A 12,859-nucleotide genomic window follows, 5' to 3' on the forward strand; every position below is an offset into this window, starting at 1 on the left:
AACCTCAGCCAGTCAGAGCTGGTCTCCCAGCTTTCTGTTCTCTTCATTTAGGCAAACAAAAGACTGTTCCAGGAAACATACAAACATTCAAGCACAGTCATGACCCTATAAAAATTCAGTTCCGTGAGAGTTAATGTCAATACAAAAACAGATTTCTTCATTTCCATAAATCTCCAAGCATAAAATCCAATTCTCCAGCTACAGAAAAGTCCTGTGGCCAGATTTGGAGACTTAAAATAGAACCAAGGCAAAGGTTTTCTTTCTACTTTCCCCTCTAGGTAGCTCTATCTGCTCCCCAGACAACTAGGATTTCGGGGTGTCTTCTTCAAATCACGTCTCACTTTCCTATACTTCCCATGCCTGCTTTGCTTGCACTACTTCCGGCTGGGACAATTGCTTAAACTAACCTTCATTTGCCCTTTTTCCACATTCAGGATGGTAACCATGTTGAAAAGTATTTGGGCCACAGACTGCCATATTAAGTTTGTACAGGACCTTGCACGTTTAGCTTGGTTGGGGCTTCTATACACCACTGCAATAGAAACTCGGCTGTTACATGACTTGCATCCACACACCCCACTGCTACAAACCACGGAATACAAACTTAATCAAGACACCTTGCTAATGGGGTAGTTTGTAGAAGGGTTGCTGCTCAATAAGGTTTTTTTAAGACAATCCACAATAGGCACCGAAACAACACTTAAAAATAAAGCAAACTAAAAAAACAGGCTAGTTCCAATGGTGTTTGAAAACAGTTGGCCCCAAATGGTTCCATTTTAGCAGGGTTCTGGCTCCAGTTTCACAATGAATGAGGGAGCGCAGGGGAGGAGACTGCAAAAGACAAGAGTTAGGAGTCAGTCACTGGAGCGCAGACTGCGCGGATTTGACTATTCAGTTGTTTGACCTGTAGGCTGGGTCTTTCACTGCAGCCAACAAGAATCTAGGGTTTCAACCTTTTGCCAATGAGCTTGGCCTCTTGTCAGCTTAATACAATAGTTAAGACTAAATGCCTCGATGTCCTTCATAAACCCTCCCCACGCGGGACACTATCGTCTCAACCTGGGAGTCCTCTTCAATTCCCCCCACCCCACTGCTCCCATCCAGGAGAATCCAGTCCACACCTCCTCCTCCAAAATATTTCTCCTTTTCTCTGTCTGCAAAGCTAAAAACTCTTCCCAACCCCAGTCATCTGTCCCTAGGGTATATACCCTTCCCCTGTGTGGCCTCCCCAACCCCCATCTGAGCCCCCTCCAGTCCATACAGTCACTGCTAAGATCTTCCTAGCCGATTCTTCAGGCCATATCAGCCCCGTCCAATTCCCTCCACTGGCTCCTTCTCCACTAAACTAAGTTCAAAACTCTTGCCATCTCCTTCAAAGACACTATTTAGTTCTGCCCATCCTCTCTTATTGATCCTCCTTATTCCTTCACTCAGTTAATAATGCCAACCTCAAGGCCCCATGTCAGACTCCTGAGCTTTCTTCCAAGCTTGCCCCTACACATGGAACATCCTTCCAGAGCTGGTCCACAAACGCCCTCCCTCCACACACTCCCTACCCATCTGCTTCATTGGGTCATATCTGGCATTGGTTTGTGAGCTCCTCAGAGAAGAGATCAGGCCTTTTTAACACAAAGTGGAAGTTTTATGGCGCTCAAGACTCAAGAATAGTTCCAATGAAGAAAGACATTTCTCCTCAAAACAAAATGCTATTTAGACTAAAAGACTTTAATTTTTGTTTTTAAAATTAAACAGATGCATGTCCTACTTTTCTACTCCAGAGAGGTCAATGCTCCCACAAGACTTGACACACAAGGAATGGGAAGGAGACATTTATAAATACTCCTCTCTAGGAGTTTACAAACACAAGTGCCCATTTAAATCAGACCTCATCATCTGCCAGTTCAAAAGGACTCTGTCGTGGGACTACAAGGCAAGTTATGATTTATTTTTAATTTAGTGCAAAACCGTTGCAAAGCTGATTGGAAGGTGGAATTTAAAATTGCTTCTCCCCACCCCACAAGAGATTACCCCAGAAACAATATTTTAAAACAATCCCTAGACCAATACAAGCTTGGCTTTTGCTCGGAAAAGGCCATGTGTATATCAAAGCAAGAGACATGCTAGCAGGGCTCTGGCACCTTTTCCCTAACCAGCAAGGACCAAGGATTTTTGTCTGAGGGATGCGGTATAGAGCCAGGGCAGGACTAAATCCTATCCTTCCTATTGGGAGGGGCACTGTGTGGAGCGCAGAGTAGAGCTGACTGCAAATATATACCAAGAGGTACCAAATATATACAATTTAGCTTCAGCAGGTACATGCCTTGAGCATGGGTGAAATTCATCTGCATACACAGAGCCAACCACTTAAGCTAGGGATGGGCAAACTTTTTGGCCCAAGGGCCACATCTGGGTGGGGAAATTGCATGCAGGGACATGAATGTAGGGCTGGGGCAGAGGGGTGGGGTGCAGGAGGGAGTGCGGGGTGTCGGAGGAGGTGCAGCGTGCAGGAAGGGGCTCAGGGCAAGGGGTTGGGGCGCTGGGGTGTAGGAGGGGGCTCAGGGCAAGTGTGCAGGAAGGGGCTCAGGGCAAGGGAATGGGGTGCAGCAAGGGTGCAGGAGGGGGCTCAGGGTAGGGGGTTGGGGTGCAGGAGGGGGCTCAGGGTGCAGGCTCCAGCCTGGCACCGCCACTTACCTGGAGCATCTCCAGGGTGGCAGCGGCATGCAGCGGGGCTAAGGCAGGCTCCCTGCCTTCCCTGGCCCCGCGCTGCTCCTGGAAGTGGCCAGTACCATGTCCCTGCAGCCCCTAGGGGAGGAGGGGGGCAGAGGGCTCCGCGCACTGCCCTCACCTGCAGGTTCCTCCCCTGAAGCTCCCATTGGCCACGGTTCCCTGTTCCCGGCCAATGGGAGCTGCAGGGGCAGTGCCTGCAGGTGAGGGCAGCACACAGAGCGCTCTGCCCTCCCTCCCCCTGAGGCCACAGGGACATGGTGCCAGCTGCTTCTGGAAGCAGCTGAGGGCCCGTGGCACCACGGGGGTGGCAATCCCAGAGGCCGGATCCAAAGCCCTGACAGGCCGGATCTGGCCCACAGGCTATAGTTTGCCCACTCCTGACTTAAGCAGTGCATAGATCTTGAGCTGGCCCTCTGCACAGACCTCAATTTCAAGGGAATGTTCTAGTCACTTTGGGTATGTCTACCCTACAATTAGACACATGTGGCTGGCCTGTGCCAGCTGACTTGGGCTTGTGGGGCTTGGGCTAAAGTTTAACTTCAGTGTAGACATTTGGGCTCAGGAGCTCTGGGACCCTCCTATCAAGAGGCAGGAATTCCTTATACCTCTTCCTCCCCAGAACACACGCTGAAGACAGAGCAGGATTCCACACTTACAGCATAGTTTGTCTCATATAGTTCTCAACAACAACAAAGCCCATTTTCACATTCTATTCTAGTCATGCTCTTCTGCACTGTAGTTCAGTCCAGCTAGCCACGGCTGCAGCCAGCTTGCTTGTGACCCCACTAGAGACAAGACCAAAACTGGACCTTCCCCTACTCCTTTAGGCAAATCCATTCTAGGTGGGATTGTCAGAAATGCTCAACACTGACCTAACTCTGCTCCCATGAAGTCATTGCTAAGAGTCCCATCCATTTCCATGGGAGCAGAATTAGGCCAAAGCAGAGCACTTTTGAAAACCCCAGTCTGTGTGCCCATCACACCGCGCAAGCCTCTTGACTTCCCTATTACAACGAGGGCGGAAGTTGGCTCCTTGGCCAGGTCTACATGGGGACACTCAGGAGAGGGAAGGCAAATCAATGAATGGTATGAAGTCAATGCCCACGTGTTGGTGTGTTAAACACCCCAAGTGGATGCTCTCTGTAACTTAATCCTCCTCCACACACTCATATTTCCGGCTTTGTTAAAAAAAAAAAATCCAGTGATTAAATTACAGCAAATTAAGATCACTTTACTCCTGAGTAAAAGCATCCACGTGGTTGTTCTGATGCACTTTAACATACATGCATTGACTCCATGCCTTTCAGGAAGACAAAGGCAAATCAATTAGAGTCCTCATGTAGCCAAGCCCTTTGTCTCTTACAAAGATGGAGCAGGAGATACCCCATTTTCAAAGCTGTTGACAGACAACAGGGAACAAAGCCCAAAGTCACAATGGGATTTATCAGGAGATGTTCAAATATGATCAGTCTCAACTTTACAAAGGGAACTTTAGACTTCCCCATTCACGGAAACCTGATGGTTAGCCATGAACTCTCTCCAGCCTCTGTATGCAGAGCCGAGGGAAGAACTGCAAATTAGCATCTCCACCCTTCTCTGGAGCTAAGGCAGAGTCAGAGGAGAGAGCAGTTTGAAATGGGCTTGGGTATTTTGCAGGCAGAGACGTTATTTTGCTACTGGTTGCTTTTAATGGCAAAGGATCCCATACCCTCCATGACGGGAAGATCATTTCACAGAAAGATTCACCAGCTCTTTTACCCTCCCTTTGATCATTTCAGATATCGAGCAGCATAACCTCTCCTGTTCTGGTTTGCTCCTGCTCTGGAGGTGCGTGCATGTGTCCATCTGGGGGCCAAAGTTAGTCTACAATATAGGCAATATGGAACCTTGCTAAACTGCAGCTCAGTAAGCTGCCAAGCTAGATGCTTAGCTTTGTTGTCTACAGAAGCATGGAGCAATGACATTCCACCACTGTGACGAGATAGGGCCAGCATGAGTGAGGTCACACTCTTCATGGAGCAACATAACAGCATCATACACCTTCCTGGCCCATCCACTGGCAATTCACTGAAACACAGCTAGGGCACTCATAACTGAGTTGTGTCAGTGGTACTCCTAATGCTTACCCGTCTGCCAACTTCACCCATCAGCCTTGGGCTCCCCCCACCCCATTGCTGGGATACTAATGCATGTCACAAAGCAAAATTTCAAATGAGCTCAACAGAATCCAGCACCTGCTACATGAAAACGTGTGGACCAATCCCTAACTGCTGTGCGTCAGTTATGAATTCAGTGGTGCTTCACCAATTGGCACCAGCTGAAAACCGGACCCATATAGGTCCAAAATTCAAAGCTTTCCCCCCAGGCAAAACAAAGGAGCAAAATTCAATTGTTTTATCATAAGCCATTTCCAAGGGACATTCCTTCCTTTAGTTTCTTACCTTGGTTGAGATAGGTAAGGGTTTCTTCATGCAGCTTTACAGCAGGGGATGTGGCTGTGCAGAGAACATACTGAAACGGAGGCAGTTTGGTGTCATTCTCAGGAGACAGCTGGGGCTCCTCCTGTTTGAAGATCGGCAGTGCAAGGACGTCACTAAAACATAGAATTAACACACGTTTACTTACAGCAACTTAGAGGAACAAAAGATGAGAATCCAAATGTGAAATTCTCTCACTCTGGACATGTAGGTGATGATCCAACAGAACAGAAGAAATGGAGATCACTTCTCACACATAGTGAGTTATCCACACTACAGGTAGATGTTCCATTGTACTGAGCTTATGTGCTAAAAACAGAAGTGTAGCTGTGGCAGAAGGGGATAGCAGTCCCTACTACATACCTATGACCATGGTAGCTAGCGCCCCCCACCCCCCGCACTGTGGCTATACTTTTATTTTTAGAGCACTAGCTAAATCAGAGCTGGCACAGATATGTCTCCTCAAGCTGGAATTTACACCTTCCAGCTCTTGTGTAGATCGTACCTTAAGAGGAAATAAGAGTTTGGCTTGCGCAGAATAACAGTGCGTGGAGTCTCCCAGTTCAGTAAGTTAGTAGCAGGCACACTTTAGCACATAGCATCAGTACAATGGAAGGTCCTCACGAATTACTTGAGTTAGTAAAAATTAAAGCTGGTTGAGAAGTGGATTTTGTAATGGGGGGAGGAAGGGGCAAGGAAATGATGAAAACTAACATTTCAACAAAAGCGAAAAGCCTTTTGAAGAAAGTTTTGGGGTTTTCATCCGAAAGAAAAAAGCCTGGGAAAAAAAATTCAGAGAAAGTAAAATGAACCCTGCCTGTCAAGGATTGCTTGGTTAATTCTGCACAACAAAGCAACAGCCCCTTTTCTCAAAAGTAAGGCATCCTTCCTTGCGCCTACTAATCCCATCCATTTGCTTCTCCTCACAGAAAACAGCCTTCTCCCCACCAAGCTATGCCCTTCCTCTACCTAACCCTTCCCATTCCCCCACAAAACCATGCCTCTCCCTCCCACAATGTAGACACACTCCCCGTAAACTGATCCCATCCTCCCAAAGCCAATCAGCTCACCCTGAGCTCATCACTCCCTAAAAATTCAGCCCCCCCGACCAACAATTGGTGTGACAGACTAATAAGTCAGGGCTGGACAGGGCACCTCAGGATAAAGGGTGGGGAGAATGGGGGAGGCCTGGCCAGAGTTAAGCAATACAGTCGTCAGGTTAACAACGATGGGTATTGGGAATGAGCTTTCTTCCACAACAATCCAGATTTCAGAAAAAAGAAAAGGAGTACTTGTGGCACCTTAGAGACTAACCAATTTATTTGAGCATGAGCTTTCGTGAGCTACGGCTCACTTCACGTCACTCTGCCGTGCAAACAGTTTATATGGCCTGTTGGGATGTGGATGCCTCACGCTACCATGTTAAACAGCTTCAGGATTTGGCACATATTGAATAACTTGCTTCCGTATGTACCGTTTGTACCGGAAGATAGTGCTTAGCCTTGGAGTTCAGCTCAAAACTTTGTGGCTTGGTGCAGGGTTTTGTTCTAGGCCATTAGAGTAGCCAGTCACCAGGTTGAATCCAGGTACCACAGCTTCTCCAAAGTAGACCAGATCTAGCCGTTTGGCCTAGGCCCCTCTCTCATTCCAATTTAAAAGTCTTTAGAATTTGATCTGTCCACAATATAGCATCAGGTTCTGCCCTCAGATGCATCTACACAACTCCCATAGACCCAAATCTGACCTCCTTTGCAAGTTTCACGCTGGCATAACTCTACTGACTTAAATGAAATCAATCTTGACACTGTCAGAACAGAATCTCCTTCCTTAGAGGTTTTTAAGGTCAGGCTTGACAAAGCCCTGGCTGGGATGATTTAACTGGGAATTGGTCCTGCTTCGAGCAGGGGATTGGACTAGATGACCTTCTGGGGTCCCTTCCAACCCTGATATTCTATGATTCTATGATCATTTACCTGAGAAAACGAAGCTCATACGCATTCAGAGTGTCAAAGCATGACCAGGCAAGGGCATCCCTACACTGCAGCTGGGGGCATGCGTCCCAGCACCCGTAAACAGACTCGCCCGAGCTTTCCTTGAGCTAGCGCCCTAAAAATAGTGGTGTGGACACTGTCAGGTGCAGGCTAACCACCCAAGCTCAGACACAGGGGGTCGGGCAGCTTTGGACTCAACCGCGAACCCACGCTGCTACTTTTAGCCTACTAACTCAAGCATCCCACCCGGGCTGAGGGGTTCTCTCCCAGCTGTAGAGTAGACAAACCCTATGAAAATAGAGGCCAGAGTTAGCAGCCTTATCTCACTATGCCTCACTATAAAGAGCCACATTAGTCTTCCCAGCTTCTCTAACACTGAGCCCTATTTCTGTTCATTCTGTACTATTTGTAAGACTACTAAAGTATAACCCGACCACCTCCTGGCTCAGAACAGAAATCTTTACAGCCACCTCTTGTCTCCACCAGGGCACATGAAACCTCTTGACTTTCAGGTTATTCAGGCAGCAGCTCCATCCATTGCATTAATGCTTATGTGCACAAACAAGCATCAAAAAACAACTGTCTAGGCACATGGCATGCTTGTGCAGTTAAGAGCATTAAGGGAGTTTGTTCTGCCCATGCGGGTTAATGATCCACTTGTTGTTAGCTTTTAACTCTCAGCACCTACAACCTTAGGGAGCTCTCTCCAGGCCATTAAATCAAATGGTACTATGCAGTCTGCAGTAAAGACTCAAAAGTTCCTGGTTCAAAAACAGTCACTCCTATTTATGAAGAAATAAAGCCATGGAGCAGATCAAGCGAAGTGTAAGGAGAGGCAGGAGTTTTTTCCTTCTATAGCCACCACGAAAGTGTCCAGCCCCATTCATTGCGCTGGTTTTAGAGGAGTACTTGTGGCACCTTAGAGACTAACCAATTTATTTGAGCATAAGCTTTCGTGAGCTACAGCTCACTTCATCGGATGCATCACGAAAGCTTATGCTCAAATAAATTGGTTAGTCTCTGAGGTGCCACAAGTCCTCCTTTTCTTTTTGCGAATACAGACTAACACGCCTGCTACTCTGAAACCTGGTTTTAGAGGCGATCACAATTCTTGCCTAACTGAAACACCAGCTTTCCCCGATATGATGTTGAAGACCTATTACAGTGAAGAAGATCCAAATGCCTACAGATAGATTTTGAGAACAGTATTTCTTCTACAGGGACCCCACAATACTTTCCACACTCATATCGGAATCATTCTCCACTGAAATGCAACCACCTCTGCTGCACAGGAGCTCTTACCCCTGCACTATCTGCACAATGCCACAAGGATGCAAGTTGCTTTACAGAAAATATAACACACAGTCCCTGTTCAAAGGCTGCACAGTCTGAGGCCTGGGCTACACTACGGCGGGGTTCGAACTAAGATACGCAACTTCCACTATGCTATTCGCGTACCTGAAGTCTAAGTATCTTAGTTCGAGTTACCTGGCCGTCCTCACGGCGGCGAGTCGACCGCGGCGGCTCCCCTGTCAACTCCGCTTACTCCTCCTGCCGAGGTGGAGTACCGGCGTCGATTTGGGGATCGATTTATCGCATCTAGATGAGACACGATAAATCGATCCCCGATACATCAATCACTACCCGCCAAGCCGGCGGGTAGTGAAGACGTACCCTAAGAGCCCGATCCTGCAAATGCAAACAAACAGCCAGTGGGCCCATAATTAACAACTTTGGGCAAATGATACATTCCTCATCTGGCTGAAATGACATGGAGAAATGTAGGAAGGCAGAAGTCAAGTGCCTAAATGCCATATATCATATTCCAGTCTAATTCCTCTAAACTTGCAAAGCATGCTATAGGATAGTTAATGACCACAAGCATTCAAGGACCCTTAATTTCATCTGAAAGGTTAGTGGAAAGTCTAATCATAAAAAAACAATTGGGAAACTGCACAAAAAAGTGCTATTGTAGATAAGTAAACAGAACTTTTTATTCTGATTTAGTTGGGGATTGGTCCTGCTTTGATCAGGGGGTTGGACTAAATGACCTTCTGAGGTCCCTTCCAACCCTGATATTCTATGATTCGATGATCTCACAGGGCCTAATCCAAAGCCCACTAACTATAACATGCTTTAGATCAAACCCACAAAGAACATTTTACTTTATGGTATTTGGCACATAGTGTATCAAAAGTCTGGCAAAGAGACAAGGTTTTAGCAGCCAGTCAAGGACTGAGATCATATACATGGCAGGTACATAAATTTAGGCATGGCAAATAGAACTGAACAAAGATTGTGAAGTGCTGTCCTGTCTACCATTCTGGAAAGCAGTTTTTTCTATAACTGAGGCTCCGTAACAGTTCCCATCTTATTTCACACAGAACTTATTTTTAAAGTTTCACTTTTAAGCTAAAGTTCTCCAGGAATGGTCTCTACCGGAGGTCAAATGCACTTACCATATGTTTTTTTGGAGGTGTGGGGAGGGAGTTTGTTGAGTGATTCCGCCATTGGGAGAATAAGGAGAGTGAAACAAATTAACACCGTCCCATGAGGAAGAATCAAGATTTTCTCCCCTCCCCGCCAAAAAGCCCCAACTTAAAGACCAGGTCTACACTACAGACTTCTGCCCATATAGCCGTCGGTTAGTGATGTGAAGAGGTGTGATCCCTGGCTGATACAGGGCACCCGCAGAAGTCCCCAGTGCAGAGAGCTCCTACATTTTTACCAGTATAGCTTGCTTCACGCACAGGGCATGATTTTACTTTAGTCTTTTTGACGGGGACAGCTGCATCCACTCTAGGAAGGCTTTGCTGGTAAATTATTCCTAGACCAGTGAAGTACTCAGCTTCCTAGTGTAGACATGGCCTCAGGTCCTGCTTGTACTGGGATTTTTGGCAGTATTATACTTAAACCAAAATACTCCCCCAATGCAGATGGACAGCACTGCGGTAAGAGAGGCATTGGGCCGATGTACCCTGGTAGACTACCAAAGTACATCACACACCAGCCTCTTTTGCACAGCCGCAGTGTTTCTGCCTCAGAGATTGCACAGGTAGTGTAGATACATCCATGTAGTTGTCTGTGCACCTTTTCCTAGTCTAGACAAGCCTCAACAAGTCTGGCAGAAAAGTAGCCCTCACCGAGAACAGGTGTCTTCAAATGTTCCAGTGCAAAATGGGGGGTTTATTGAACAGTATTAGGAGGCATCAGAAATCTTTGGGTTGTATACCATCACCCGTCACTGTACTATGAGCGAATGGCATGCTCTCCATGTTCCCTAACAGCCAAGATAGCGGACACACTGTACCAGCCCTCGGGGTTGATGCAGCCTGCTTCGCTCATTTACCAGCTCCACGCAAAGGGAGCTGGGCAACAACCCCATCTAAGTTATTAATACACGTACCTTGGGGGGGGGGGGGGCAAGAACAGGTCATGTAGACAGTTGAAGATACACTGGACCTTCATGGCAATGAAAAAGTGACCACTATGTAAGGGGGGGGGGGGGGAGTACTCAAATCGAATACTGTACCACTGGAGAAAGCAAGGGATTTTGTACTTAAAGCATCCTATACATATAGGGGCTAGAGCGTTTAAGAATGCATGTCTAGCAGCCTAAAGGAAGATATTACCAGGCTTTTGAGTGCTTAAATGGGCAAGTTGAATGATCCCGGAGATAGTTGTTATACAGAGGTATGCTTTGAAAACGACAAGTTGTGAACCAGGCTCTGCTGGTGTAAATCAGCTCTTATCCACTTCCACTGAGTTATGCCATTTCCCACCAGCTGAAAGTCTTCCCCTATATATTTTAAACAATTTTCATGAACATTCAGCAAAGTCAAAAAATGAAATCCCCAGTTGTCCAATGCTTCTAACCTTTTATCTAGGAAGTCTGTAAAAGGGGAGCAAATGTGGGGTTAGTCATTTAATTCAATGTGACTGGTGTGAAAACAAGACAGGATATAACTAGTTTGGACAAGCTCACAACCAGAAGCTGGGGCCAGTTAGCCATCCTCCAAAAAGAAAAGAAAAACAAACAAACAAAAAAAAAGACATCCTGAGAAAATCGGTCTTCCTAATTTCCAAGACAGCATTTTCTACAGCCACTTGACAGTGCTTTGCAGAGAGAGTTGTAACTTCTCCCTTTGAAGGGCTCTAGTTAAATCTCTACAGAAGAAGGCAATCCTCAAGGGCGATCATCCAAAGTTCAACAGCCAGCAGTGTCTATTAAAAACCCTTTCAACCCGATCTGACTGCCAGCTCTGGCAAGAAGTGGGGAGAGCCCAGCCCTCACCCCCAGTTTAGCTTTCTGTGACTCAAAGCCAAGGCTACACAAATTCCTTAAGCCCGTTCATAGTTCTAGACAGCAAAGATGGGAACGTTTCCAGGGGAACCCAAAAAGAAGAAAACTTTCTAGGAAGTGGATTCCCCCTGGAAACAGCACAAGACAGCTCAAATTAAAAGAGACAAGCCAGCAGATTCGCCTCTCCTTTATCCGGATAATATTGGTTTCACACCAATGTCACCCGAGTAGCGGATCTGCACCAGCCCGAGGAGATCCACGCGGGGTAGCTTGGCACACCAGCGCTCCTGCCCCTCGCCGAGGGGATTTTTCCCCAGCCGACACACGCTGGAGCGGAGGCTGGCTTAGCCCAGAGCCGGTGGCACCCGCCGCGCGGCAGGGCAGTGTCCGCGGAGGACAGCGGGGCAGCGCCACCTCGGCGACACGCCCGCCCAGCGGGGAACCTGCGCGGAGCCCCCCGCACAACGCAGCGGAGACACCGCGGGGAGGGGGGCGCCCCATCTCATAGCCCCCGCTACGCCTTAGCGCCCCCAGCCGGATCGTGCAGCGGGGCCAGCCTGCGCTGCTCCCCCTGCTGCCCCCAGGCAAAGGGCAGCCGGCTTTCCAATGCGCCTGGAGCGCACCAGCGCCCACCCTGCCCCGATGCGCTCCCCGGCTTCTCTGCCGCGCCGAGGGCTGCCCTGCCCGGGCACTGCGCCCCGGGGGAGGGATGCAGCCGGCGGCGCCGGACTCACCGCAGGTAGCTGCCGGTGGAGTGCTGGTTGTAGTGCTCGGGCTGCGTGTGCCAGAAGAGCATCTTGGGGAGCCCTGGGGAGCCAGGCGCCCAGCCTGGCACAGCGCGCACCGCTCCGGACCGCGGCCGCCCGCGCCGCCACCTGCGCTTTTATGGCGCGGCCCCGCCGCCGGCTGGTTGGCCGGGCCCTGGCGCGGAGCTCAAACCGAGCCCTCCCCCGGCTCCTCCTCTCCGCTGCCGGCCCGGGCGGCTCCACCCTTGGCTTGGCGCGCAGGTGGATTTGCCGCGGCCGTTTCCCTGGGGAGAGGGCAGGGCGCCCAGGCCCACAGGTGCCCCAAAGAGGGGGCAGGACACCTAATCCCATAGGTGCCCCAGAGAAGGGGGGCAGAGCAGCCAATCCCGTAGGTGCCCCAGGGAGATAGGGCACACAAACCTATAGGTGCCCCAGAGAAGCAGGGCAGGGCACCCAATCCCATAGGTGCCCTGGGGAGGAGGGGCAGAGCTCCCAATCCCATAGGTGTCCCAGGAAGGAGGGGGGCAGGTAGGTGACCCAATCCCACAGACACCCCAGAGGGGATTCAAGTGTCCATGCCATAAGCTCCCAAAGGTGTTGGCCTAGAGAAGTCTC

General features: G+C 48.9%; 1 protein-coding gene across 3 annotated transcripts in view; it reads right to left on the bottom strand.

Moving 5' to 3' along the window:
* Window positions 1–12,384, bottom strand: part of TFCP2L1 (transcription factor CP2 like 1) — a 48,283-nt gene extending 35,899 nt beyond the window's left edge. The window contains exons 1-2 of one of the 3 annotated variants that reach the window (XM_037913113.2): window positions 12,233–12,384; window positions 5,169–5,320 (exon numbers count right to left, since the gene is read on the bottom strand). In XM_037913113.2, coding sequence (XP_037769041.1) covers window positions 5,169–5,320; window positions 12,233–12,294 — 214 coding nt within the window. In that variant the 5' untranslated portion in view covers window positions 12,295–12,384. Of the gene's footprint in view, window positions 1–5,168; window positions 5,321–8,683; window positions 8,783–12,232 lie in introns of those variants that run through there. The other 2 variants (XM_043525385.1, XM_043525386.1) reach the window with 2 other exon arrangements.
* Window positions 12,385–12,859: the final 475 nt, after the last annotated feature.

The sequence above is a fragment of the Chelonia mydas genome, chromosome 11 (genome assembly GCF_015237465.2).
Source record: "Chelonia mydas isolate rCheMyd1 chromosome 11, rCheMyd1.pri.v2, whole genome shotgun sequence".
Taxonomy (NCBI): domain Eukaryota; kingdom Metazoa; phylum Chordata; order Testudines; family Cheloniidae; genus Chelonia; species Chelonia mydas.